The sequence below is a fragment of the Drosophila kikkawai genome, chromosome 3R (genome assembly GCF_030179895.1).
Source record: "Drosophila kikkawai strain 14028-0561.14 chromosome 3R, DkikHiC1v2, whole genome shotgun sequence".
NCBI classification, from domain to species: domain Eukaryota; kingdom Metazoa; phylum Arthropoda; class Insecta; order Diptera; family Drosophilidae; genus Drosophila; species Drosophila kikkawai.
The window spans coordinates 31,705,444-31,731,120 of NC_091731.1; the positions used below are offsets into that span (position 1 = coordinate 31,705,444).

Below are 25,677 nucleotides of genomic sequence, written 5' to 3' on the forward strand. Positions count from 1 at the left end.
GATTCATATGGAATTTAATTACTTTTAATTGGTTTTATTTATTGATGGAATTCGTTCTCAGAATGTAGAGTTTTACTTAGTTTTTCAAATTGATTTTAGACCACAAATATTAGGTAAAAATGGAAAATTAAAAATTATTCTAGGATACTAATTGTGATTAACGATTTATTCTACAAGATATTGTATCTTGTTTCATTGGGATAAAAATACAATAAATCATTAAAAAATAAAATAGATATAGTAAACAAAATAGGGATCTAGTAATCAACAACAAATATTTCAAGTTATTTCATTTTCCGAAAGCTACGTTTCCATCAGAAATCAATCTTTGCAAATACTTAACTTAAATTTAAGAATACATGTTTTTTTAATCCTTAAAAGACTGTCAATTTGATCTACCTTTCTGCTACCATCAGCACAAGGTGAGGCCACTTTTCGCCCGGTCTCGCCCCACTGTCGCTAGCTGGGCGAACAGCTGTTTCGTTGGTTTCTCGGTTTGTATACTTTCTGGAAAACATTTTGATTAGGGGAGCGAGCAGCAATGATTAAACCAGTCCGTCGCAGCTCCGATTTCGTGGCTTTACTTTAGCAACTTGTAAATACATTTCACCATCAATTTCTGGCTGTTTAAGTGATTGTTTAAATGTAAAAAATAAGAGTTTTCAGCTCGAATTTAAACGCAAGATTTAGTCGAGTGAAAAAGTGAAGAGTAGCAGCAGTGGCAGCAGCAGCAACGGCAACAGTGGGAGTGTGAGGTGAAGTGAGGGGCGATATGTGTGCTTCGCTGGCCCCCTGGAAGCCACAGCGTAATCCGAATTCCCAGCCCTAGCCGCTCGCCTTGTGAGAAACTCCAAAACAAATCCAAATCCTTATCCAAATCCCTGCCGGCATTATGAGCCTGTGGCAGAATCTGCGCTCTTTGGAGACCCGGAATCTTGACCTGGCCCTGGGCCAGCGGGAGAACCAACTGGTGGCTGGCCACCTGCCTGCTGCCATTTTCCGGCACCGTCTCAGTGCCGCTGAGAATCTGTATCAGCGCAACCTAACCGGTCACTATGGCTGCGTGAATGCCTTGGAGTTCAGCCAAGGAGGACAGTTACTGGCCTCCGGTGAGTAGTGGTGCCGGCAACCTGTTGGTTAGTCGTTCTAACATCTAAATTAATCCCTTTGTAATCCTCCAGGTGGCGATGACAAGCGCGTTTTGTTGTGGAACATCGACCGGGAGGTAGCCTCCCAATTGGGGAAACCTCGCTCCATGAACGTGAAGCATGCCAGCAATATATTCTGTCTGGGATTTGATATCCAGAACTCTTATATACTGTCTGGGGGGAACGATGACTTGGTCATCCAACATGATCTGGTCACGTAAGTGATTTTATTTTTATTGGAAATTTTATGGGTTTTAACTACACTTTTTTCGACTTCTAGCCAAGTTTTTTTTAGATTTTTATATCTTTTCTTTAATATTTATTTAAAAAATAAATTATATATAAGAAATATTTAGAATCAAATGATTTGTTTAAAATTAATATACTAAAAAGAAACAAATTTAACTAATAGAACATACAAATAAAATAAAATTACAATAGAATTAATAATGAGAAATTAATATAAAATATTTTAAAATTAAATAAATATTATATATATTATAATCTTGAATTTAAAAAATCAATGGAATTAATTGGAATAAATTTGAAATAGAATGAACAGAAATGAACAAAAAGGAACCGTTTTGAAATAAACAAAAATAAATTGAATATAAATATATATTTTTACTAAGAAAAATATATGTAAAAAATATACATATCTAAATAGAAAAAAATTAAAAAATATATTAATGGCATAGAAATAATTAACTTATTAATAAAAATTATTAATTATTAATTAATAAATATGTAAATGTATCTTTCAAATTCTCTCTTGCTTTCCCCCTTAAAAGTGGCACACTCCTAAGGCACTTCTCCCACGACGGGCCCGTTTACGGACTGAGTGTGGACAGGACCAGTGGTCATTTGTTCAGCGTGGCCACAGAGCACGGCGAGATCCTAGTCTACGACCTAAGGGCAGGCAAATCCGAGCCATTGGCCATTGCCAAATTCAAGACACCCTTCAATGCCGTGGAGTTTCATCCATTAAATGGCAACTTTCTGGCCACGGCCAATGCCAAGCGAGGCGCCATGCTCTGGGACCTGAGGCATCATCAGCAGTGAGTTTCCATTGCGGTATTCGGGGTATTTTAAGCTACTAATTCTGTGTGTTCTCCCAGGGCCTTGTGCCAATACAACTACATCCCGGAGTCTCCCAGCTGCATGAGTGTTCGCTTCAATTGCAATGGCACCTTGCTCCTGACCCTACATCGGCGTCTGCCGCCGATACTTTTTAGTCCGGGATCACCAGAGCCGGTGGCCACCTTCTATCATGACGAATACTTTAACTCCTGCACCATGAAGAGCTGCACGTTTGCGGGGCCACAGGATGAGCTGGTGGTCTCCGGTTCGGATAATTTTAACATGTTTATCTGGCGAATGGATGGAGTGGATTGTGAGTTAAACCAAACAAATTTAAAGTTTTCTTTAAATGTAAAATAATCCGTCTTTCTTGTCTCAGTGGAGGAGAAGAACCAGTGGGTGGACACTCCACCGGTTATCCTTACCGGCCACCGATCCATAGTCAATCAGGTGCGCTATAATCGCCAGCGCTGCCTTCTGGCCTCCTCGGGCGTGGAAAAGATCATTAAAGTAAGTTGGGCGAGGCAGCAGGAATCCTTAAATTAATATTTCTATAATCCTGCTCCCCCCCCCTTAAGCTGTGGAGCCCATTTGCCCAACAAGGCTGGGAGGGTTCCCTCACCCAGGCCGAAGAGCTGCCCTATTGCACTCGCACTCTCCACCGCAATTCCTCGGATTATGTCTCTCAAGACTTTAGTGCCCGCAACACTGACGAGGATCAGGTGATGCTGGCCTTCTTCGACACTCTGGTGCAGCGTGAACTGGAGTCCTGGAGCACTGTGGACAATCAGAGCAGCAGCAGCAGCAGCAGTTCGGAAACCTCAACAGAGCGCAGTGAGCTTAGCTCGGGAGCGGAGGAGCCCAGCGATGAGGAACGCGAGGATCCGGATCATCACAATCACGATCAGCCAACGACCAATGAACAGGAGCAGGATAATGAGCAGGACAACGACACGCCCAATGTCAGTGAACTTAGCTGGCAGACTCATCCCAATCGCATCTTCTATTTGATAGCCAAGAAGCGGAGGGCTTTGCTCCAACTGGCGGTCAGGGGCACCACCGGGATGCCGCGCAGCGTGGACCAACTGCTTCAGCGGCTGCTTGGCGAGCAGAAACAGGCGGCCACACAGGCGCGCATCAGCGACTGGCTGGAGGAGACGCAGCGCCTCTTTGGAGATGATGAGCTGCCCACCACCTCGGCGGAGGCGGCAGCAAGGGAGCAGCATCGTCAAACTGGCAGGAGTCCACGCAGGACGCAGGAACTGAAAGCAGGTAAGATTAAGCCTTTTTTTAGGGAATATATATTTCAGAAACTGTTGAAAAACGTGATAAAAATCTAATCATAAAAGGCAAACTTATGACCTAAATTGAGATTGTTGTTCCGTCGCAACTTCCTGCGCTTACGCCTCAGAAAAATCTCCGCCAGACACACAATTCCCGCCAGTATACACCCTATACTCAGAGCATAGAAGGCCAGCTGGACGTCGGAGAGGGTGAGCACCTTCCACCGCCCAACGTCTAGCTGAGCCAGATATTCCGGGAAACGCTGAATGCTCCACTTGGCCCGCTCCTTGGTCTCGCCCGTCCAAAGTCCAACGATACCAGCGGCCACCAGGCGTAGGACTATCCGGTTCACCTCCTCCAAATAGGGCGAGGGACGTGGCAGGACATAGGCAATGTGATAGCTCTTGGGACACTCGGGTATCTTGTGCACTTTCTTGGTCATCACATACCGGATGTCACTCAGCTCCAAGCTGGCGGAGCGTGTTACCCCAGCGAAATGTCCCCTCTTGGACACCATTTCGATGAGTCGCTCTTCGCCCTCGGCAACCAGCATCATTTTGGAGTCCAACCGTCGATACACCGCCGAGTCACTGCCATAAAAGAGGTCATCCTTGAAGGCAGGATGCTTGATGTAAATAGGGAGGCCGCTCTCATCCAGTTCCCTCATGGTATTCGTATCTCTATAGTACAGGGGTCGGATGTAAACAGTGGCCAAGCTGGACTCCAGCAAGGCACCGAATATCACACTGACCAGGCACAGCGAAGCCACAAAAATGCGCTCCGAGTGGAAGGGTGGAAAGCGGCCGATATTCACACGAACCCAGACCACCCAAGTGTCTATGAAGATGCGTCTGGCAGCTGTCCTTAAATAAGAATCTCTGCTTACTCCATCATCCTGTATCCTTTCGATGTTTAGTCTGAGATTGAGAAGCCTTAACAAGAGCCAGACCAGAGCACCCAGGAGACCCACCAGCAGGAAGCAGAGCCACACATCCGTGTGGACAGCAAAGAGCGGCAGGATGGACTGGGGAATCCTTTGAGCCTTTTGCACATACAGACACAAGTCGTCCATGTATACAGCGGCACTGAACTGCATCTGTGTGGTGAGGTAGTCCTTGACAAAGAAGCCCGCAAAGATGATGTCCACCTCCCCTCGATGAGCACGACCCACGCCGCCACTAAAAGAACCATCTGGCAGGCGACCACTAGAAAATAAAAATTGCTATAAAATTGCAAGATGCCTTTTAAAGGTTTCTCTTACCCAAAAAACTCATCATCCGGCCATAGATAATCCGCTGTGAAATTCAATTGTTTGGCCACTGTTTTGGCCAACTTGGCATCCGCTCCTGTGACGCTCAATACCTTCTTGTTTTCGCCATCTCCCAAGACAGCCGAGTAAACAGAATCGAAGATGTATATACGCAAAGGATAGCCATTGAGATTCTGATAGATTTGACCATAAGTTTTGGGATCCTTTACCCAAACAATGCTCTGCTGAAAGGGATTGTAGAGCAGAATACGACCTGTACTTAGCTGAATATAGTAAATGCGACTATGACCATGTTGTAGCCAGTTTTGGGACATAAAGTCCTTTAAAATCTGATCATCCTCAGGCAACTGATTCTCTAGGGAGAGTATATAAAAGCCATCGGTATTTATCAAGTTATTCCGACTTTGTTGCATATCCTTCACATCCTTAAAGAGAAAGAAATGATGTCGCATGGCCGTAAATTCCTCCTTCTCATTCTCCTCCTCAGAATTCACTTTGATTTGCACTGAATTCCTCGGCTGCTTCAACACAAACTGCACAATGCCCAGGTCTGCATCACTGTAACTCCTCAAATGAAGCTCAAGGCCACCCTCCAGTTGGGCCAAAATGGAGCCAAACACCTGCCTGCAGTCCTTGTCCGTGTTATTGGCTTGACCCAGGGTTCCTCCCACAAGGGTCAGCAGCATAATTAGCTGCAGAGTCGCCGACATATCAATGGTTACTGAACCCGCGACTGAGATTGTGCAGCTAACAATAGGACAGGACAGAATACAAAGGATACCCGAGTGTGGGGCTTGACATCCTGCTAGCCAAAGTATTTGCTTAGTGTCAAAAACGCTGACACCTTGGGGCATATTGCTACCAACAATTATTGGCAAGTGCCTGGGGTTTGTTGACTCTGCTTGACTTCCAACTATGACTTGGTGTTTATGTTGTGGTTTAGTTTCTTGATAAGGACTTGAAACGTGCCACAAACTTTAAAAACAATAGGTAGCACAGGTTTTATAAGAATAAAATAATAAATAATAATAAATAAATAATTAATTCATATTTTCCAGTTGACCCCCTGCAGTCCACCCTCGGGCCAAGTGAACGCAAGCGGAAGAAGTCGCATCAGCGGGTTTCAGTCCTCAAACACAGACGTACTAATCGTCGGCAACTTTCTGGATCCCATCCAGACAACGATAGTGTCGCCTCCAATGACACCGAATACCTGGACGAGGAGGAGCAGCCTTCCACAGGGGATAACAATAACAGCAACCATTATGGCCAGGCCGACGAGGATACCGCCAGTACCAGCAGCAGCAGCAGCAGCGGTGGCAGCTCCTGCAGCAGCAACACCACCACATCGATGACCTCCATGGAGGCGCAATTGTCTCAGGCTCCCAGCACATCCAGCTCGTTTCCCTTCCTAGCGGAACCGGAGGCCAACAACAATAGCCAGCTGACTTCCAACCACAATCATCCTCCCAAGAGCGTCGTCAATGGCCTGATTCCGGACATGTGCAATACGGAATCGACCGCTTCGACAACATCTTCGTCCATGTAGACTGGACCCCATACACATACATACTATATATATTACATTTAAGCTAAGATATAACCCAGCTTCATAGGCTGAACTTTCATTTTGATAAGCAACACAACCCATCCTTCTTTTGGATCTCTTTTGAAACCACACACATTAAACATAAAGGCATAGCTTTCATGGAAAGTATTATAAACTGAATGAAAGAAAATTTCGATAACAAAAGTGTTCGATATTTTCGATATCATTTCGGAATTTTTATTCCATCCTCATGTACCCTTTTTTTTATTGTTTTCGCAAGTAAATCATGTGATTTAAATGTTTTAAAAACTTCATAAAACTAATCAATATCATCAATGTATTTTTTTTAGGTTAATTTCTATTCCTTCAGTGTTTTACCAATTATCAACTAATCAGTTTTACTTTTTAGCGTAACCCAGCAGACAAAACGTTCGTTTATGATATTGAAAACGATAGTTTTGCGGGTTTCAAGCGGACAAAACGTTCGATTCACCTGTCATGGGTTTTGTGGCCGAAAATAAGATTTCGTTTGCTGACCTTTCACATTGTTATCGGATATAATCCTGAAATCCTTGCTATACTTGTTCGCTATTCGTCTGTTTGCGCGTCCGTTTTTGAGCATTAAGCAGAACTAATGCGGAAAATCAGATTCTTTGTCCTTATCACCGCTTTTTGTCTGCTGGGAAGCCTCAAAAAAAGTTGTATTTCTTTACTTACCGCTTCTATATCCAGGTTAAGCCTTACTAAAACTAAACAAATAATTAATTCAAATCGTTAATTTCTTTTTCACTCACTTCATTTATTAATTGTGGAACCTGTGTGTTATACTTGTGTCTACAATAATTTATGAATACATAAATAAAAAGTCTCGAAAAATCAACAGAAACGAATTTGCTTTTCTTGCCTTGTGTGTGTGCGTGCTTGCGCTGAACTTTGAACTTGCTCGCTAAGATTAAACATAGATTAGAGAGTACACTTAAGTCTAGGATAATTGAATGTTTGTTTGTGCTTAAGCCTACGGAACGAACTGAAACTACGGCTAACTAATTTACACACGATCGGCTGGGCTGGCAGAGATCAGCGCTACGATGGCAGCAGGCTCAGCAGGCGGCGGCCTCCCCCTCGTTCATGTCGCTGGGCTTGAATGGCAGTTGCATTTCCTTGCAGCAGCCCATCACGAAACGCTCCAATTGACAGCCAGCACTGAGGATAACAGAAAAGAATATTAACATCAAATGGCAAATAAAAGAAAGTCTGGGCGCTAACTCACTCGTATATCTCGTTGCCTTGCTCGTTGTACATGTCGCAGTTCTTGAACACCAACTGTATGTCGCTGAGTACCTCCTCGTTCAGCTGATAGGCGCCCATGTTTAGCTTGGACTTGATCTTGGCCAAGTCCATGGGCGTCTTGATGATCTGATGATAGTCGGGCACCTCCGATGTCAGCACTGGTCGCAGGAATGGCCAAGCCGCCTTGTGCTTCATGATCTGCTCCAGCAGATCGTACAAGGCGGAGCTGTTCAACGGCAGGTTGTTGTTCTCGTTCGTCCGTCGGCCACTTCGCCGGTGATTGTTGTTGTTATTGGTGCTGCTGTTGTTATTGTTGTTGTTGCCATTGCTCTGGCGGGCGGACTTGTCGAGGGAGAGACGCATCGAGTTGCGGGAGGAACGAGAGCGTTTGGCCTGCGGCTCATCCTGATCATGATCGTCGTCATTATCACCGTTCACTAGGGTAGAAATAAAGGATATATATTAGAATATGTAATTTCGTTTTACTAACTAATAAAAATACACTTTATTATGCATAATTTAGCAAATTTAAACTCACTGTGACTATGACGGCGTCTGGGACGTTGTGTCTCCGTGGTCTTGCACTTTTTGCACACAAATTCTGAGCGCGGCTGTCGCTTAAGATGAACGCACTCCAGGTGATAGTACAAACTGCAGCGAACGCAGCGGATTTCACTGCCGTCATAAAAGCAGGTTTGACAGACCTTTTCCTCTTCGCTGTTTGGCAAGAATTTATAAATTATTATACGTAAAAGATATATGGACTTCTAAGTAAGAAACTTACGCCTCCTCCTCCTCTTCGTTGTCCTCCAAAGAAGCCTCATCGCCCGCTTCGCTGCCCACTGCCTCACCGTTGACCTCCTCATCGATTTCTTTGGATGTGAGCCGTTTGGCGCGTAAACTTGTGCGCACACCCCTCGCTGGACGGCCATTGAGCTTGACTGAAGTACGTGATGAGGCCTCGCTCTTGTCATCGGCCGTCTCCTCCTCTTCTTCTTCCTCATCCTCCTGATCCTCCTCCTCCTCATCATCATCATTATCGTCCTCTTCATCCTCTTCTTCTTCGGGCTCATCATCCTCCTCGTCCTCCACAATAAACTTGCGCTTCTTTTTGGCCGCTGCCTGTTTCTTATCCTTTTCGTTTTGGGCATTCTTCAGGCCATGATCCTTGACGCAATCCTTGCAATACCAGTTACCCTGTGGCACCGTCCTCATCTTGGGTTTCATACAGAACATGTGAGTGCCGCCGTTGCACTCATCGCAGAGCAGCATCTTGTCAGGATCGCTGCCACGCCGGCACACCTTGCAGAGGGACTTGTTGGTAGAGCGTCGCCACTGGATGCAATCGTGCAGGACATTCAGGTGTAGAAACACCTGGGCAAAGCTGGTGCTGGCCATCAGTGAGACCTCCCACTGATGCAGACGAGCCTCACAGGCGAGCTTTTGGGCCTCCTGCTTGGGATCCCACTTTTTCATGCCGTAGGGTTCCTTGAGGAAACGCTTACCAATGGCCTGCTCCACTTGAAGCAGAGCCGAGGCCATGTTGTGCACCTCGCTGGGTATATCAGTCACAGCCTCCTCCTCCTCAACCTCATCTTCGCTATCTGCTGCAGAGGGTTCTTCCTCGTCGGAGGCCACCAAAAAATGGCCAGGATCGCGATATGGCTTTTTGGCGTATTTACCCACCAATGCACCATCCTTTTCCTCATCTCCGACCTCCGCATGATCCTCATGTGACTCATTGTCTGTTGAACCGTTGGCCACCTCATCCTCCAGCTTACCGCCCGGTCCCCACTGCACCTTACCCTGGGGATCATAGTGGCCGGTGAGCAAATCATTTCGCCACTTTTCCATATCTTTGACCTTCAGCTTGCCAAGATCTCCCGTGTAGATATCAGTTTCGAACTGCAGTAGGCGATCCGCCAAGTGCAGGCGCATCACTTCATTCAAGTCGGTGTCTGGTGGGACTCCAAAGTTGGCCTCACCGTACTTGCGATGGGTCTCAGAGTGCATGGTGGCCAGGAACTTCTTGCGCATCGGCTCACTCTCCAGTTGGAGCACCTCCACGGGGCAGGTCTTCACATGCTGTTCGATGAGGGAACGCATCACTGTAAGCTCCTGCAGGAGTTCCGATTCCCTTAGACCATTGGGATTGAGACCCCTTATTAGATTATCGATCTCCTCCGGCTTGTAGATGTAGGACCATCGCTGCCTTTGGCCATTTTTCGGGTCATGAACAATGCAGTTGTGCTTGTCGCCGCTGCACATCATCAATTCGAATTGTGTGGGAGCTGTGGGAGGATCTGCATCCACTTCCATGGGCTCTGCAGTCCCATTCAAGCGATGCTCCTGATTCTCCTTATTCTCCAGCGATTGTTTGTTGCTTCTCCTGGTCTTCTTGTCATCATCTCCGTACAGTTTTAGGAGATAAAGCCGCAAGTCCTTGCGATTCTTGGGTAACTGAGCCTGATGCCGTATCTCCGTTTGCGATTTGTTTAGTGGCGGTTGCTCCAGGCACGTGTCCAAGCTATCCGGCGAGTGCTCCACAAAGATGCCTGGCATGGACTCTAGGACATAGTACTTCCGGTAACAACGATCCATGCCCAGGTAGACCAGAAAGTTAAAAAGCTGCGAATGCAGCTCCAAAACCTGCTGCTCGTGCTTCCTGTGCTGATGCTCCGACTGGGCATGCAGTTCGGCAATGCTCTTGTTCAGCTTGTCCACCATGGCATCCTTCTTGGTGGGCTCCACGCCTCCAATGGCCTGCTGATGCGTCTGGTTAAGCTTCTTTCTGTTGACCTCCACGGCGGCAAGACGTTTGTTTTCATTTGAGACGAGGGCTCGCAGCTCCTGCTTGGCCTTGGCCATCTGCTCCAGACGCTCCTCAATCAGATTAATGGTTCCCGAATAGGTGAGTATCTGGGACATGAGGCAGCGGATCAAAAGCATTATATCGCTGAACTTTAGTTTATAAACGGGTTGGTTTTTCAAAGCTCGCAAAATGTGAGCGTGTTTCAAGCGCAGCTCCAGACCGGGATCCTCTTTTGAGGAATAGCCATTGCGGTACATCACCCGCCAACGCTCGGCCTTCTCGTTGACCACGGCTCCAGAGCCCAGTAAATGCAGACGCAGGACTTCACTGAGGGTCAATGCATCCAGTGGGAGTTCGTTTACCTTGAAGGAGAAGTGCCTCTTGGAGTAGTAGTGACACTGGGCGGCCTGCGACATACTGCGATACGGCTCCGAGTGCTGGGATATCCTATCCAGATAGGTCACCGTGCACTCCTCCTCCTCCTCCTTTTGCAGATCGAAAACAGTGCCCAGGAGCACAAGCAGGATGTCAGACAGTGGCCCAGCAATCTCTCGGGCACTCAGCGCCCGGGTCATCTCGTAGAAGCTGATATTCTGTCGGAAAACCTCTATACCAGATAGTAGGCCCGCGTACGTGTGCATAAACTCGCGCATCATGAAGGCATCGCCCAGCAGTCGCTGGGGCAGGAGTGTGACAATCTGGTTGTAGCGGGGAAGCAGCTTCTGATCGGATCGCTCCAGGTCATCGGTCTTGCGGAGCAGCGAATTGCATTCGGTTTCAACGCGCTCCATTAGCTGTGCCTTTTTCTCCGCCTTCTCCCGTTCCATTTGCACCAGCCTCACCTGCTTCTCCAGTCGCACCCGCTCCATTTCCTCTGCCAGCGACTTTGCATCTGCCTTGGCCTTGGCCTTGGATTTGGCAGCCGATTGCTCATCGGTCACAATGAATTTGTTTAGAGTGGACTGCTTCTTGGCATCGGGCTTCTTGATTTTGGAGGGGGAATATCGCGGCATTTTGCCTATGAAAATGCTGGAGAAGTTCACGCCGGGATCCGTGACATACTGCTTGTAGGCATCGGGTTTGGGTCGCAGCAAACCATCCACGCGAGAGACATTGCTCTTGATGAACATGCTCAGGTTCTCCATGTTGAACTCCAAGCGAGCTCGTCGCAACTGATTGAAGGGCACATCGATCTCTGTGCTGGCATCGCCCTTGAGGGCTCGCAGGCGATAGACCAGGGCATCGGTGTCCTCGTAGATGCCATTACTGGGCTCAGGCACGGCCTTGTTCATATTAATGCCCACCACCTTGTAGGTGGTGTTCTTCTTGCCCAGCACCGTCACCTCCTCGCCGATGAAGTAACGCTTGCGCAGGAACTTGGCCACCAGCAAGTTCAGTGTATTGACCGCCGACTGGCGGGCATGCTCCACTACGAGTAGCACGGGTGCCCGCAGGCTTTGTTTGAACTGCTCCATCTTTTTGCGGGCCGCTCGCTCGCTCTTCCGGGCCTCCTCGAAGGTGAGGCTGTCCTTGCCGGTGGCCTCGCACTGCCACACCGTGGAGTTGATTACCATCACGTGCCGGAAGTAATTGCTGCAGGAAAATTAATAAATTCAAAGATTTGCATAAAATTCAAAACATTCCCTTGGCGCGCTCTCTTTTCCGCCAGGTGGCAACGCCGCGGGAACAGCTGTCTCTGGCGGCAGCTGTAAATGTTCCCGCCACCGCCACAGCGTTGTTTGTGCCCCAGGCCCACGAGACTCGCCACACACACACACACGCATGCTTTTACACACACACACACAGCGAACGCCGTGATGTACGCCTATGTACATCACATGCATGCGCTCGCAGCGTCGCTTTGTTGTATACTTTAGCGCAGTGTCTGCTTTGGCGTCACTTTTCGGTGGGCCCAGGGGGCGGGGTCAAGGGAACAGGATATAGAGGATGCACTTACTCGTAGTCGCGAAAAATGCGCTTGGTGAGGTAGCAGCAAAAGACTTGGTCGTTGTCATGGAATGTTTCGTTCTTGCCCTCCTTCTGATTCAGGTCGAAGCCGTCCCGCTTGCAAATCGGCATATTGGCAGATTTACCTTATTTTCGCGGAAATTCCAACACTAATTAATCCACGCGAGGGAGGCAACGGTTCTTTGCAAATTTCACAACGCCAGCCAGCCTAGCCAGCCAGTGACAAAAACTCAAAAGGCGCCGAAAATTTTCACGCCTTTTTGGACGTGCAAAATAAAACGGTTTTTTCAGACTTGGCGGTTCGCGATCCAGCGCACATTTACACGCGTTTGGTGGCCAACACTATTTCAACACTTTTAACTATATTGTTGTTGCCGTATTATAGTGATAAGTGTTGGTTTGTCAACTTCTTTCAGCGCGGAATCTTTTCACGCGCGAATCTTTTACTTTGCCAAAAGCGAAAATGCAAACAATGTTACCGCACTCCGCCGACGCGAAAAAGCCAAGGAATGCGGACGAAGCGAAGAGACCGATAAAAAAAGGAATTGAATAAACGGATTTATATTTCGTATTCTGAGAGAACAAATTATGGTTTACTTTTAAGACCGCTTATTTCTAGGTTTTTGAAGCATCGAATGCTTAAATAATAATGAAATCGCAAGCGAAGAGATCGAGATCTTGCCTATCGATCACGGAAACATCGTTATCATAGAATAACAATATTCGAAAGGTCGATCGTATTCGATAAGCCAACATAATACATAAATTAAATATAATAAAATTAATTTTGCGTTGCATGAAGGGTAAATTAATTAAATAATTGTATATTTTAAGAGATTCCACAGAGCAACCCATAAATAAATAAAAGTGTGAGATATTTTGCAAAAATAATCACGATAGTTGCAGTATCGGTTATTCGATATTCAAATTAAAGTTAAATTTAAGATTAACATTATAATAAATTAAATATCTTATTTCCAAAATTATAGTAGTTTTAACTAATAAAAAGCTTTTAATATTTTGTAATTATTATCCCCTCTGAAGTATCGCAAAATACCGCGACATCGCACGTGCGATAGTATCGTCGGTGTGGCCCCACCACTAGTACCGACGCAAAGAGAGAAAGAACACAAAAAAAAGTTTGCGGAAAAGTGCAACAGCAATTAATAGCTTAGCCAAATGCTGCCATTGCACATAAGCGATAATTAATTTTAAACAATTAAGAAAATGGCACTTTCCCGAGCGAGGTAAACAACAGCGCGGACTTTCATTCTCTTCTTGTGGTCTTCTTCCTCTTTCGCTCGCTTCGCAGCAGCTGCAGCAACAGTAACAACAATAACGGGGCGACGTTTTTTCTGTGGCGAAAACTGTACGCAGAGGGGCGGCGAGAGGAGAACGACAACGAAAAAAAAAACACACATGTAATATACAAAGTGTGTGCGAATGTTTTATGAGTTCTCCGTTTTTTTTGTTGGTTGTTTTTCCCTCAGCTAATTGCAGTCAGCTTTCCACGAGTGTGTGCGAGTGTGTGTGAGGGACGGGGGAAGAAACGCGTGTCCAGGAAAAACGCGCCAACAAAACTATAGCCAACCCCACTGCCGCCCACTGATCACGCGCGCCCCCCCGCCTACGCTCCATACCAATGATAATGGTGCGCAGACGAGCACGGCCCGCCAAGGAGTCGAAGGACACACATGGCGGAGCAGCAATCCCAGAGGGACAGCCCCTTAATGCGGCCGCCGCTGTGGCGGGCAGCCTGCTGGAGGATCAGTATTTTGCCAGCCCGAAGCGGAAAGACTGCCGCCTGATGAAGGCCAGCGAAAATCTCAATCTGCCGGAAGCCACAGCGGCCAACAGAGGCCACCATCATCACCACAACCATAACAACAACAAAGACAGCAAGGCAGCGGGCCGAACAATAGGTGAGTGTTTGCGTCGCGTCGTCGCGTTTTTAGGTTAGCTTACATAGCTTACATATATTGGCCATCATTTCAGGGGTGCCTCTGGCCACTCGCTCGCAGACGCGTACCATCGAGAACTTTTTCAAAGCCAACGCTGCCGCCGCCAAACATACCACAAATTCGGTGGCCACTTCCACAAATCACCACCAAGCAGAGCAAAAGACAATAGATGCCACTGGAGAGACGGAGGAGGAGTTGAAGCTGCAGGATGAGGACGAGGAGCAGCTGCACCTACAGCTAGCCGATGCCGATGAGGAACTTAAGCTATCGGATGAACAGCTCAATGAGGAGCTACAGCAGGTGGTAGAGGAACTCCTGTTCGATGGCAGCTCCACGGCCTCCTCAACTTCGCCTTGCCCCTACCAGCATGAGGTGGCGGCCATGCAGAAAATACAAGAAATCCAGGACATCCAAGAGATGCATGAGATACATGAGATCCAGGAGGTGCTGGGCACCATGGCCGACTTCCAGACTCACCGTTCGACGCTGCGGGACAGCCACAGTTCCACGCACAGCAGCAGCACCGACAACATCTTCCTGCAGGAGCCCGTGCTTACCCTGGACATTGATCGGACGCCCACCAAAGCGTCCAGCATCAAGATCAATCGCAGCTTTGAGGTGGCCGGAGGAGTTTTCTCATCACCACCCTCTGTGCTTAATGCCTGCGTTCTAAACGGACGCTTCAATCAGATTGTCAGTCTGAATGGGCAAAGGGAGGAACCGGTGCTGCCTTTACCGAACTTTGAGGTTGATCAGCACGATACCAGCTCCTGTGACAGTGGAGTAGCCTGCGGACTTACAGCTGCCACAGAATCACCAGCTCCGGGAGCGGGAGCTGTGCGACGCCGAAAGCCAGCCACACCGCATCGCATACTCTGCCCATCGCCGATCAAGACCGCATTGAAGGTGACGGCAGGCGGTGGGTTGATAAGCAAGGGAGGAGGAGGAGGAGGTAACACCGATCCCCTGTCGCCGCGCAAATCGCCACGCAAGCTGCCCGCCACCACGGCGGCAGTGGCCGCCTGCAAGTCGCGACGAAGACTGAACCAGCCAAAGCCACAAGCGCCTTACCAGCAGCCACAACAACCACAGCTAAAGAAACCACCGCCACAGCAACAGCAGCAGCAGCAGGACGACATTGTTGTTGTACTCGACGACGATGATGAGGATGAGGAAGAGGATGAGGACGATTGTCATGCCCTGATGAAGGCCGCCGAGGAGCGGGAGAACCAGAACAAAGCACCAGTCACAGCCAACAACAGCAACAACAAAGTGGGCATAATGGGCGTTAAAGCCATGCTCAAGCCACCGCCCGTTTCCAAGACCAAGGCCAGAAGCAAGGGCCCTGCAAAAGGTCAACTGCCTCCGCTTCCCTTGGCTGCCACAAATGGTAATCGCGAGATGACCGACTTCTTTCCTGTCCGAAGGAGCGTACGCAAGACTAAGACCGCCGTCAAAGAGGAGTGGATGCGGGGCCTGGAGCAGGCTATACTCGAGGAGCGCTGCGAGGGTCTCGAGGTGCGTCACTTTATGGGCAAGGGCCGGGGTGTGATTGCCGAACGAGCCTTTAAGCGCAACGAGTTTGTGGTGGAGTATGTCGGCGATCTCATCTCCATCAGCGAGGCCTCGGAGCGGGAGAAGCGATATGCGCTGGACGAGAACGCCGGCTGCTACATGTATTACTTTAAGCACAAGACTCAGCAGTACTGCATCGATGCCACCGTGGACACTGGGAAGCTGGGACGCCTCATCAATCATTCGCGTAACGGCAACCTGATGACCAAGGTCGTGGTGATCAAACAGCGCCCTCACCTGGTACTCCTGGCCAAGGATGACATTGAGCCGGGCGAGGAATTGACGTACGATTATGGAGATCGGTCCAAGGAGTCGCTGTTGCATCATCCCTGGCTGGCCTTCTGAGGCCGAGCAATCCTCGAGGAGTGCAAGAAGCAGGTAGGGGATGCAGGTCGGCCTTGAAAACGAAGACTACTTTTTTTTTGTACCAAGTTTAAGGCAGGGAATCTTTGAGGAAGCTCGAGGAGCTTCACCTTAGCTTTTATATACGTAGATTGCAACGCCTTAAGCCAGAGAAGAAGGGAGAACTGTTTTCGTGGACGGATATCTGGAGCATCCCCGAGCTTAGATCTTATTTTTTGAGGAAAAAAGTATGAAAAACTGTTAGTTCAAATATCATAACGGATAGCGACACTCACACACTCACAGTACCCCGCCCCTCACTTGATTGAAAAGGATGTGGTTCGATCACTGGGACGATAAGTAATCGAAATAATCGAAAAAAAGGGAATAAATATCAATGTTTTCCACAAGAGATTTAGCGAAAAATTATGGCAAAATCTCGGCTAAATGCAAATCGAAATTAAAAATAAGAAAAGTAATAAAAAAATACATAAATTTAAAGAAAGACCTAGACTCTAGAATGACTCAAAATTGATATTAAAACCTAGAGATTTCCCGATTTCCCAACTCGATTTCCATTCGTTTACCCAAAGATCAAACCCAATCCATTGCATATTTTTTGGATTTGTTAGCGTTTCATTTTGTTTAGAGCAAGGCTAAAATTAAGCAGAGATAATAATTATAATAATAATGATTACTAAACGCAAAACAAAAAAACAACTGTTGACCATTTAGAGAGAGAAATGATTTCGGAAGATCGATCGTAACACTATTTATAATTAGATATTTATATTAGATACATGTGTAATTTCTAAACTATTATTATGTACTATTTACTGCCATAGAGCTATATACACCGCCCTCGCACCCGCCCCCCTAGGAACTGACACTGTATCGTTGATTTAAATCATTAAAAGCCACACACAGCACTTAGGACATCCCATCCATTCACCACGAGGCTTCTCCAGGAGAGCAGTGCTTAGTGCTTCGAGTTAATTGATAATCTCTCTACTCACATGCAGGTTTCAAACGCATACTCACGCCACATAATATATATATATAACTATAGTTCCCCGTCCTTAGAAATCCAGCTTCACATTATGTATCTGTCCCTCAAAAATAAAGATTGTTTGAAATTTTCAGAACAACCTAAAACCATTTTCCCCCCCTCTTACCGATATCGGTTGACTCGAGACCGTTTTCTTTGTAGACATTTTCTTTTCGGTCTTCGTTCTTTCATTTCTGTATTTTTCAGTTATTTCTCCAATATTAAATTCATTTTTCAAATAGGTTTAATTTTTATTCTTTGCATATCTTTTTAATTATACAATATCGTAATACATATACATATATATCATATTTTCTAGTACATAGTTAATTTTATTTAAATCAAGCAGCAACCATCTCTCTATAATCATGTATCTTGTTTTTTTTTTCATTATTGACTTGACGAAAAATAAAACAAAATGAAAATGAGAAATCTATTCTGTAATTTACAGGTTAATATCTAAGAACATACACACTTAGTTTTAGTTGATAAATTGTTTATATAATTTCCAGACACACACACACACACATTCAACTTAAAGTGCGTAACACATAAAGTAAAAAATAAATAAATCAAAAAAACACACATTAACACAAAAGAAAACAAACAAAATCAATTAAGAACTGGAGCGGATTGGGTTTCGGTATATCCAAGGTGCTTTTTACCTGGAGATCATCATGGCAAAAACTGTACACTCGTGTTTACACTTGGAATGCAATGGGAGTTCTATCAACTAACGAATCCTAAATACATTTACAACGTTCTCGTTTAAGTACACAATATAGAAAAATTCGCATCAGGCGGGTTGGGGTTCGAGTCCTTCAATAAAATGGGTGGCCCCCGCATTCGCTTTTGGAGTATTTTTTTCGTGACAACAAAGGAAGTTCGTTTGTGGAATGGTTTTTTAGTGCCTGCGAGAGCGAAGAGTGAGAGGTATTTTTTCATAAATTTCAAAATGAACATTAATTTCCTGTGGTTTACTTATGGTCACCTAATGCTGATCTTAAAATAATTTATTGATATGACCATAGAACGCACAAGCTAGGTCTTGTAAAATCTAGCAAAGCTTCAGAAATCTTCTAAGTTACCAAATTTCAACATATTTTTGAAAATTTAAAAAAAATCCAATTATTTCTTATTAAGTTCTTAGTTTCTTTTACAGTTTTGGGACGCTTTATAATTTTTTTAACGTAAAATTTTAGCTTTGAAACAAATTTGACTTTATATTCTAATATTTTGACAGTTTTAAGTCAGAAAAAATTTTAGAAAGAAGAAACAAATTTACTGTTTTAAATAAATTTGATTTTAATTTGAATATTTTGACATTTTTTAAATCAGAAAATATATTAAAAACAAAATATTTTTATTTTAAAAATGTTAGTGAAATAAAATGACAAGTTCAAATTTAATAAAAAACTTTCAAATTAATGAAAAAAAATATATTTTGGTCCAAGACCCATGTCTTTAGTTTTCTTCTAAAAAAAAAAAAATCAAATTCAAGTAAAAAAATTAATTTTGTAATCCAATTATTGCACGCAGGGAAATCGGTTTTAGCTTGGTTTTTTCTTCTTTTTTTTTTCTTAATTTGGAAATCCTGATCTATGATCTACGATCTACAACAACAACAACAAGTACGCACAACATCAACAGCGTCAACAACAACAACATGAAAACACAGCGCTTGCATCGAACTAAGTACGTGTGTGTGACGGTTTATGATAATTATCAGACGGATTCATAATACTGACTGTCTCCTACGGGCCGCCTTCCTCCTCTCTACCCTTCGTAATCCCTACGTGAGGATGGTGGCTTCGCCCCTGCCCCCGCCGCCACCCAGTGGAGGCTGTTGCTGTTGGCGGCGATGATGCTGCTGCTGCTGCTGGCCACTCCTCAACTTCTTGTGTCATTTCTTGCCACCGCCAAAGCTCGGTTTCGGCAGAGCTCCCATAAACGCACCCGCATTCGTGGGCAAAGCGGGCGCCACAAAACTGAGATCAGGGATAAGGGAGATGCGCGGTGCCACCTTGGCGTTGCCAATTTGGAATTGCTGACGCTGATGGTGTTGCTGGTAGGTGGCAGTCATCAAGCCGCCTGCGACGGGTGCCGTTGAGAAGTCGTGCATGATGTGGATTTGCTGGGGTATTGCTGGCACATTGTTGTTGTTGTTGTTGTTGGGAACTAGATTGCTATGATGTTGTTGCTGTTGCTGCTGTGCCTGGTAGAGACTCAAGGGATTGTTGTAGAAATTAGCAGTCTGCCAGGCGCCCGAATTAAACTGTGGCGCTGGACGAGCCACAGAGGCCACTGGAGTGCTGCCCACAAAATCCGACCAATCATCGTCTTTGGGAGCGGCAGTTGCTGCTTGTGGAGTTCCCTTTCTGGGATTGCCATTGATATTGTTGTTATTATTGTTGGTGCGGGGCGAGTGCTGCTTTTGGGGCGTTGTTGCCACTGGTACTGACACAAAATCCGACCACTCGTCATCTTCTTGAGCTTGAGGAGGAACCGGCGTGGGCGTGGGTTTCTTCTTGGCCACCGAGGCGCTTATCGTCGGTGGCTTTGCATTCTGCGAAGAAAATAACTCCTCGATGCGTGCCATTTCCTCAGCATTAATGCTAGCCAAGGCATTGTCGCCCCACTCTATCGAGGCAGAAGCTGCCCCTCCTGATGATGATGATGATGATGCCTTCTTGGCCAACGGTATGGCCTGAGGCAGCAATATGGCCGGACTGAGGATCATCTGTTCGCCAAAAGTGGGCGTATCTAACCTCGAACGTGGCACCGCCGGCATCGATTGAAAATCACTAAAGTCGTCGTCGTCCTCCGTCGCCGCTGCTGAGGCTCCTGAAGCTGCTGCTGCTGGCAACTCGAAGCTACTCACTTTGCTGGGCGAATCCAGGCCAAAGGGCGGCTTGTACTCCACATCGCGGTACTCCTTCTTCACCACAGTCTCATCAATGATAATGCCAGTGGCCGCCATTTCATAGTCGAAATCAATGGGCGCCAGCGTGGTGGTCTTGGCCACCGCCGTATCCGATTTGGAGGGTGTATAGATATGGGTCTCCTTCAGCGGCATTGCAAAACTGGCAATGGAGGAGGAGGAGCTGCTGCCCATGATCTCCTCCTGTACTGGCACCGGCGGTAGCGGCTGGGTGGGTGGAGGACTAGCCCTCAAATCAAACTGCTCCGGCTCCGAGTGCTGCTGCTGCTGATGCAGCTGCTCACCGCCGTTGAGCTGGTGGGCAGGGCTGTCTGCTGGTAGAGCAGGCGGTAGCGTCGCTGCTGTTGGAGCAACAGCTGCTGCTGATGCCGCTGCTGGGGATTCAATATGATGGTGGCTGGACTGGCACTGGGATTCTGGCTTGGGTTCGCCCTGGGGTTGGGGTCGCTCTTCGTCGTTGGAGGGGGTGCTGCCGGAGATCCCTTCCCCATAAGCCTGGCTAGGCCGCGTTTCAGTTTGGCTCGCTTGGGCCCCGGCGCCTGTTTCCAGTCCTGCGGAAAGGAGAAAAGACGTGATTACTGCGGGGAGCTATCTTTTGGTGAGGACTTTAAGACATATTTTAGATTTATATTTTACAATTCATAGTCATATGTTGTGTTGCCTTTTATATTGGTAAAATCATTTAAATACAAATAAAACAAAGATATTTTTGGTATATTTAGAGCGATATTTAAACGTTAAACTCGATAACGTTCGATATTTAATCGATAATAGAGATATTTAAACCTTAAACGCGATATTTTTCTATATCGATGTATAAAAAAAGATATATCAATAATGAGATATATTAAAATATATATTTTCGATATAATATTTAGATTGAAAATATTTTTGGAATATTTTTTCGATATTATTAATATTTTAATTTTAAAAAACAGCGATTTGATATATAAATTCATATTTTCCAATAAATTAAAAATAAATAATTCAATTTCTTCTTCGATATGTATTGTTTTCGATTTGTGTATTATTATATTTAAAGCACCGATTTCAGAGCAACACAACATTTAATATTATGCTAGGAATATAGTACATGTTATTAGTATAAACTTGTTTTCTAGCTAAGTAAAAATGTGAAAATGTGGGAAGTGGGGTCTACTTTGTGCTGGCGGAGATTGGATGCTTTGTGGTGCCAAAGTAACTAGAACTAGGGGAACTGTGGATCAAGGGAATTGAGAAATAGCTCAGAAGTATATTGGCAACTAAAAAAAACCATAAAATAAAGTAAAAAGAGGTGGAAACACAACTACGACACACGCACAGAGCCAACGAAACTTACTAAAATCCAGCAAGGCGTCGCAGTGAGCAGTGAGATTTGTGTTAATTGTTGTATTGTTTGCATAATTGTTATTATTCGGATGGTTATTATTATTATTATTGTTATTGTTATTATTCATATGTGTGAGTGGAGGAGAGTTGTGGTGCAAATCGTTAGACAAATTGTGATTGTTTTGGGGCATCAAATCCATCAAGGGCAAGGGCATATCATCCAGCGGAGTAGCAGCCACGTCGTTGTCACCATTATTATCACCATCATCATCATCATCAGTATCAGTAGTATCATTGTGGTTGTTGTTATTGTTATTGGTGTGTTTAGAGGTAGAGGTAACAAGATTTATTTTATCAGCATTAGCCACCATCACGGTTAGTAGTTGGTCTAGTTGTTCCAATTGTAAAGTCTGTACATGTGATTCTAAATACATTTTGTTATCGTAAGGATAAACTTTTTCTTTGATTGTTTGTTTATAAAAAGTTCGAAAAAACTGTGGCAACATAAAACAAGGCAAAACAAAAAAAAAGTTTAACGCAAAAAAGGAGGAGCAGCCAATTTCAATCGAACGGCAGATCAAATCCGGGAAAGCGTGTGTGTGTGTGGGTGGTAAAAAGGATATGGAAGGGCAACGGAAAGCGAGCGAGCGTTTGTTGGGTGGCGGCAATTTCTCGATTTACGAAACTTGTGTAGCGGTTAATTTGCGGCAACTATACGAGGGAAGCAATCTCTTAGAGAGATCTGCAAAGGACACTCACCCTGGCAGCTGCTGCTGCTGCTGGCGGTGGGCTCCAAGGTGCTGGCATTGGCATTGGCAGGCGATAGTGGCTTGAGAGGTTTTAGAGGATCAAAACTCAAGTTGGCTGCAAAACGCGGCATCGATGAGTTCCACTTGTCGCCAAAGAGCTGAAAAAATCAAGTAGGAATTGTAATATTTTTATGAACTGAAACTCAAAGCTATTTAAAATGAAATAATATACTTACTATATTCCTCGAATCAATGCCCAGCGATCGCACAAGGGCATGCCTCATCTCCGAGCTGCCCCACTCGTATTTCAAAGCTCGAGCATGCTCGATGGCACCAAAATTAAAGCGCTGACACTGAGCCAACGCTCGACGCTTCTCAAGACTCGTACTGGTTGCTTCCTTGGACTGAGGAAACATCATCTCCAGGACTGGCTTAACCCGCTCGTCGAGGCTCAGGTGGATTGTGGCTGGTGGCGGCGGTGGAGGTACTTGAATGGCAGCCACAGTGGGCTCCGAGAAATCACCAAAATCATCATCATCCTCTTCGTCACGGTTTTGGACGGGCGTCTCTTCGGGTGTGGCAAAGTCTTGGAAATCATCAAAGCCATCATCCTGAGGAGGCTCTACGAGAGTAATTGCCTTAGCCTCTGAGGAATCTTGTTTGAGAGGAGTAGCTATCGCCAGGGATTCCTTGATATCCACGGTTTCAACAGCTGAGAAATCCGCAAAGTCACCAAAGTCTTCGAAATCGTCGTCATCTGCTTCCTGAGGCTCTGCCTGGTGTGACTTCTCCTCCGGAGTAATCTCTTTGTCTGTCAAAATCTTTGGTTCTGCTTCAAAGTTTGCAAACTGAAAAATAGAGCTTTCAGTTGGCTTCTCCTGCTTGGTGGTGGTTTCCTCTCTGCAGCTGGGGACCTGCTCCTCTTGTGGTTCCCTCCTCTTAAAGCTTTCATCCTCTGGTGACTTGTTCCTAGGACTCTCCTCTGTATGTTGGACACCGTCTCCATTTGGTAATGTGGGAGTGGCAAGCACCTCAATGGCAAAGAAATCCTTGGCTCCCTCGCGTATAAATAATTCTTTGGGCTTCTTTGGCGAACACTCATCGTCGCTGTCATCAGACACATCCTCCAGCGTGACTTGATGGCTGAGGACAACGTGGGCTTTGGTAATGGGTTCAGCAACTGCATTCGCATTCATTTCCCCTAAGGGTGAGAGTGTGGAAGCTGCTGATACGCTTTCCGTGGAGTACAAACTCAGACTGTCCAGCTTTAGGGAGGGCACAGACTCATTGGTATTCGTTTCCTCCTCGTCCTCCTCCAGTTGATCCACATCCCCATTCTGCTCCGCTTCTTCCTCGTCAAGGTCTAGACTTAAAGGTGGGGGTGTGGGTGGTGCCGTTTCCCTATAAACATCGTAATCGATCGACTGCTTCACTTGGTAATTAAAAGCCTCGGCGGTTTGTTTATTTTCCACTATATCATCCGGTGGCTTTTCCCGGTATTCCGTCACGGGATCCGGCGAAGGAAGGGGTTCTGAAAAGCGGGAATAATTTTAAATAAATTTATGCAGTAATAGTAATTGTTAAATTGAATTTATTTTTAATTAATTAATGTTTTTAATAACACAAACGAATTTTAAGTATTGCTTGATCCCAAAGAGTTGATCGAATAAAGCCAAAACTTGTACAGTCCGGGGGATACATCCCCTTCTCCAGATGAGATCTCCGGCTATGTTTACCCCTTTAAGCTTACCTTTTGCGCCGCTGACTAAGCCAAACTCGGAGTATTCGTCATTTTCGTCCAAATGTATTGTGGACTGCAAACCGGAATCGTCGTCCTCCTCCCCGAAATCGATGGGCGGCGGTGTGCTACAGAGTAGCGGGGGTACGTTCACCATTATTCTGATCGCCAGCTGCCAATTTCAGCAGATCCTGGCAAAAAAAAAGCGAACGAACACTTCCTGTTCGTAAAAAAAAACACAAAAAACAGGGAACGGTTCGGTCTCTTCCCTCCCTTTCGCACTCCTCTTTATCTATGTGCGCGAGCGTGTGTGTGTGTGTAAGTGTTAACGGCAGGTGTGAGAGGGGGGGTGTTTGCCCGTGTGTGTGTGTGTGTGAGCCACTCAAGGTCTGTGTTGGAATTTTCTTGTTTGCATTTAACACGCGTCAATTTTCACTTGTCCCACGATTTTGACAAAGCAGCCGCAGTCTTGTTTTACGGGAAAATATGTGTTTTAAATTTGCAAATTTCCGATATTAGCTGGAATTAGCCATGTTTTCGGGAAATCAAAATACTTTTTTCTTAGAAGTTAGTGTGACCGCGGCTGGTCCGAAATAACTATAGTCTTAAAAAATACTAAACTAAGCTGGTGCATTTTTATTTGTACTTCGAAATGTGGTCTACTTAAAAATACTACAAAAATTATAAAATACATGTATTTAAGAACAAGTAATCTGAGTTTCTTCAAATATAATATTAAAATATGTGACAGACATATAATTTTTTATTTTCCTCATATTACAATTCAAATCGCAGTAGGTGTGATCGCGCTAATTTTTTAATACTGCATTTGGTATATTTGTAAAAATATCGATAAGTCGTCTTAAGTTCCATCTCTCGTTTGACAGCTGTTTTAAGGTTATACTTCAGCTTCGATTTTGGGTAATTTTCGCAATTTTAACGAAAAAAGTGGACAAGAAAAAAGAGTAAAAAGCTTTTGCTGGTGTATAAAGTACCACAAGAAACGTACGGCCCAAAGTTTACGACTAACATCTCCCCCTTTATTCCAGTTTCCCCGGTTGGACCATTACATAACTCCCAGAAAAGAACCATGTCGCAGGCTCCCGTTCGCGTTTCGCCCCTGATCAAGTTCGGCCGCTGGTCGCTGCTCCTTGTGGGCATCGCCTACGGTGCCGCCCACCAGAGCCGCCTGTCCAAGAAGGAGGAGAAGGTGCGCGAGATCGAGGCCCAGCAGAAGGTTGTCCGCGATGCGAAGCTCGCCGAGGAGAAGAAGCGCAGCGCCGAAGCCGAGGCCCGTGCTTTGGCGGAGCTCTCCCAGCCCAAGCCCAAGAACTAGGCTGATGCAGGATCCAAGATCCTTAGTTCCCTTAGCTTAACGAGAAGAAAACAACAACAACAACATTTACACCGATACACTCACACACATTCGCCTGAAAGGAAGAGGAAGAGGAGCCGCAAACACCATCTATCGATAACACACGGCTATCGATCGCACCGTTCTTGCGCTTTTCTCTGATGTTTGTGCGAAAAATGTTCGAAATTAAATGATTGAAACAAAACAAATCTAATGTGTAAATAATATCAAGTGTTTGG

At 45.6% G+C, this 25,677-nt stretch overlaps 6 protein-coding genes across 10 annotated transcripts; 3 read left to right on the top strand and 3 right to left on the bottom strand.

Moving 5' to 3' along the window:
* Window positions 1-285: 285 nt before the first annotated feature.
* LOC108077747 (DDB1- and CUL4-associated factor 5) lies at window positions 286-6,496 on the top strand. 2 transcript variants are annotated; one of them, XM_017171215.3, is made up of 8 exons: window positions 286-494; window positions 565-1,109; window positions 1,182-1,365; window positions 1,940-2,206; window positions 2,267-2,541; window positions 2,608-2,738; window positions 2,807-3,500; window positions 5,841-6,496. In XM_017171215.3, exons 2-8 carry the CDS (start codon window positions 893-895, stop codon window positions 6,329-6,331), a joined length of 2,259 nt encoding a protein of 752 aa, XP_017026704.1. In that variant the 5' UTR covers window positions 286-494; window positions 565-892; the 3' UTR covers window positions 6,332-6,496. The 2 variants fall into 2 exon arrangements, with proteins under 2 accessions (XP_017026704.1, XP_017026703.1); XM_017171214.3 differs by having other exon boundaries at window positions 286-1,109.
* Window positions 3,565-5,713, bottom strand: Ir100a (Ionotropic receptor 100a). The gene is made up of 2 exons (XM_017170962.2): window positions 4,774-5,713; window positions 3,565-4,717 (listed from the first exon to the last, which is right to left on the bottom strand). The coding sequence occupies exons 1-2, from the start codon at window positions 5,634-5,636 to the stop codon at window positions 3,565-3,567; spliced, it is 2,016 nt and encodes a 671-aa protein (XP_017026451.1). The 5' UTR covers window positions 5,637-5,713.
* A 613-nt stretch (window positions 6,497-7,109) lies between the features above and the next one.
* Window positions 7,110-12,978, bottom strand: Acf (ATP-dependent chromatin assembly factor large subunit). Its single transcript, XM_017171213.3, has 5 exons — window positions 12,391-12,978; window positions 8,406-12,026; window positions 8,160-8,338; window positions 7,602-8,058; window positions 7,110-7,534 (listed from the first exon to the last, which is right to left on the bottom strand). The coding sequence occupies exons 1-5, from the start codon at window positions 12,510-12,512 to the stop codon at window positions 7,432-7,434; spliced, it is 4,482 nt and encodes a 1,493-aa protein (XP_017026702.1). The 5' UTR covers window positions 12,513-12,978; the 3' UTR covers window positions 7,110-7,431.
* A 521-nt stretch (window positions 12,979-13,499) lies between these two features.
* Set8 (SET domain containing 8) lies at window positions 13,500-17,434 on the top strand. Of its 2 annotated transcripts, XM_070287238.1 has the most exons (4): window positions 13,500-13,648; window positions 13,892-14,323; window positions 14,397-16,315; window positions 17,125-17,434. In XM_070287238.1, the coding sequence occupies exons 2-3, from the start codon at window positions 14,044-14,046 to the stop codon at window positions 16,280-16,282; spliced, it is 2,166 nt and encodes a 721-aa protein (XP_070143339.1). In that variant the 5' UTR covers window positions 13,500-13,648; window positions 13,892-14,043; the 3' UTR covers window positions 16,283-16,315; window positions 17,125-17,434. The 2 variants fall into 2 exon arrangements, with proteins under 2 accessions (XP_070143339.1, XP_017026776.1); XM_017171287.3 differs by having other exon boundaries at window positions 14,397-17,434.
* A 119-nt stretch (window positions 17,435-17,553) lies between these two features.
* Window positions 17,554-24,678, bottom strand: Afti (aftiphilin). The gene is made up of 4 exons (XM_017171327.3): window positions 24,097-24,678; window positions 22,583-23,877; window positions 22,357-22,504; window positions 17,554-20,819 (listed from the first exon to the last, which is right to left on the bottom strand). The coding sequence occupies exons 1-4, from the start codon at window positions 24,239-24,241 to the stop codon at window positions 19,231-19,233; spliced, it is 3,177 nt and encodes a 1,058-aa protein (XP_017026816.1). The 5' UTR covers window positions 24,242-24,678; the 3' UTR covers window positions 17,554-19,230.
* Window positions 24,679-24,847: 169 nt separating this feature from the next.
* ATPsynE (ATP synthase, subunit E) lies at window positions 24,848-25,647 on the top strand. 3 transcript variants are annotated; one of them, XM_017171401.2, is made up of 2 exons: window positions 24,848-25,005; window positions 25,134-25,647. In XM_017171401.2, the coding sequence occupies exon 2, from the start codon at window positions 25,175-25,177 to the stop codon at window positions 25,418-25,420; it is 246 nt and encodes an 81-aa protein (XP_017026890.1). In that variant the 5' UTR covers window positions 24,848-25,005; window positions 25,134-25,174; the 3' UTR covers window positions 25,421-25,647. The 3 variants fall into 3 exon arrangements, with proteins under 3 accessions (XP_017026890.1, XP_017026891.1, XP_017026892.1); XM_017171402.3 differs by having other exon boundaries at window positions 24,970-25,075; XM_017171403.3 differs by lacking the exon at window positions 24,848-25,005 and adding an exon at window positions 25,042-25,066.
* Window positions 25,648-25,677: the final 30 nt, after the last annotated feature.

What these genes read in the sequence shown, in the direction of transcription:
- LOC108077747 (XM_017171214.3), top strand. Translation starts at nt 893, where the DNA reads ATGAGCCTGTGGCAGAATCTGCGCTCTTTGGAGACCCGGAATCTTGAC. An exon ending in GCGAATGGATGGAGTGGATT is followed by an intron (nt 2,542 to 2,607) that starts GTGAGTTAAACC and finishes TTCTTGTCTCAG; the next exon opens with TGGAGGAGAAGAACCAGTGG. An exon ending in GCGTGGAAAAGATCATTAAA is followed by an intron (nt 2,739 to 2,806) that starts GTAAGTTGGGCG and finishes CCCCCCCTTAAG; the next exon opens with CTGTGGAGCCCATTTGCCCA.
- ATPsynE (XM_017171401.2), top strand. Translation starts at nt 25,175, where the DNA reads ATGTCGCAGGCTCCCGTTCGCGTTTCGCCCCTGATCAAGTTCGGCCGC.
- Ir100a (XM_017170962.2), bottom strand. Translation starts at nt 5,636, where the DNA reads ATGCCCCAAGGTGTCAGCGTTTTTGACACTAAGCAAATACTTTGGCTA. An exon ending in CCGGATGATGAGTTTTTTGG is followed by an intron (nt 4,718 to 4,773) that starts GTAAGAGAAACC and finishes TTTATTTTCTAG; the next exon opens with TGGTCGCCTGCCAGATGGTT.
- Acf (XM_017171213.3), bottom strand. Translation starts at nt 12,512, where the DNA reads ATGCCGATTTGCAAGCGGGACGGCTTCGACCTGAATCAGAAGGAGGGC. An exon ending in CAGACGCCGTCATAGTCACA is followed by an intron (nt 8,059 to 8,159) that starts GTGAGTTTAAAT and finishes TTTCTACCCTAG; the next exon opens with TGAACGGTGATAATGACGAC. An exon ending in CAAGGCAACGAGATATACGA is followed by an intron (nt 7,535 to 7,601) that starts GTGAGTTAGCGC and finishes TGTTATCCTCAG; the next exon opens with TGCTGGCTGTCAATTGGAGC.
- Set8 (XM_017171287.3), top strand. Translation starts at nt 14,044, where the DNA reads ATGATAATGGTGCGCAGACGAGCACGGCCCGCCAAGGAGTCGAAGGAC. An exon ending in GGCAGCGGGCCGAACAATAG is followed by an intron (nt 14,324 to 14,396) that starts GTGAGTGTTTGC and finishes CCATCATTTCAG; the next exon opens with GGGTGCCTCTGGCCACTCGC.
- Afti (XM_017171327.3), bottom strand. Translation starts at nt 24,241, where the DNA reads ATGGTGAACGTACCCCCGCTACTCTGTAGCACACCGCCGCCCATCGAT. An exon ending in CTTAGTCAGCGGCGCAAAAG is followed by an intron (nt 23,878 to 24,096) that starts GTAAGCTTAAAG and finishes CCCGCTTTTCAG; the next exon opens with AACCCCTTCCTTCGCCGGAT. An exon ending in CAGCAGCAGCAGCTGCCAGG is followed by an intron (nt 20,820 to 22,356) that starts GTGAGTGTCCTT and finishes TCCTTTCCGCAG; the next exon opens with GACTGGAAACAGGCGCCGGG.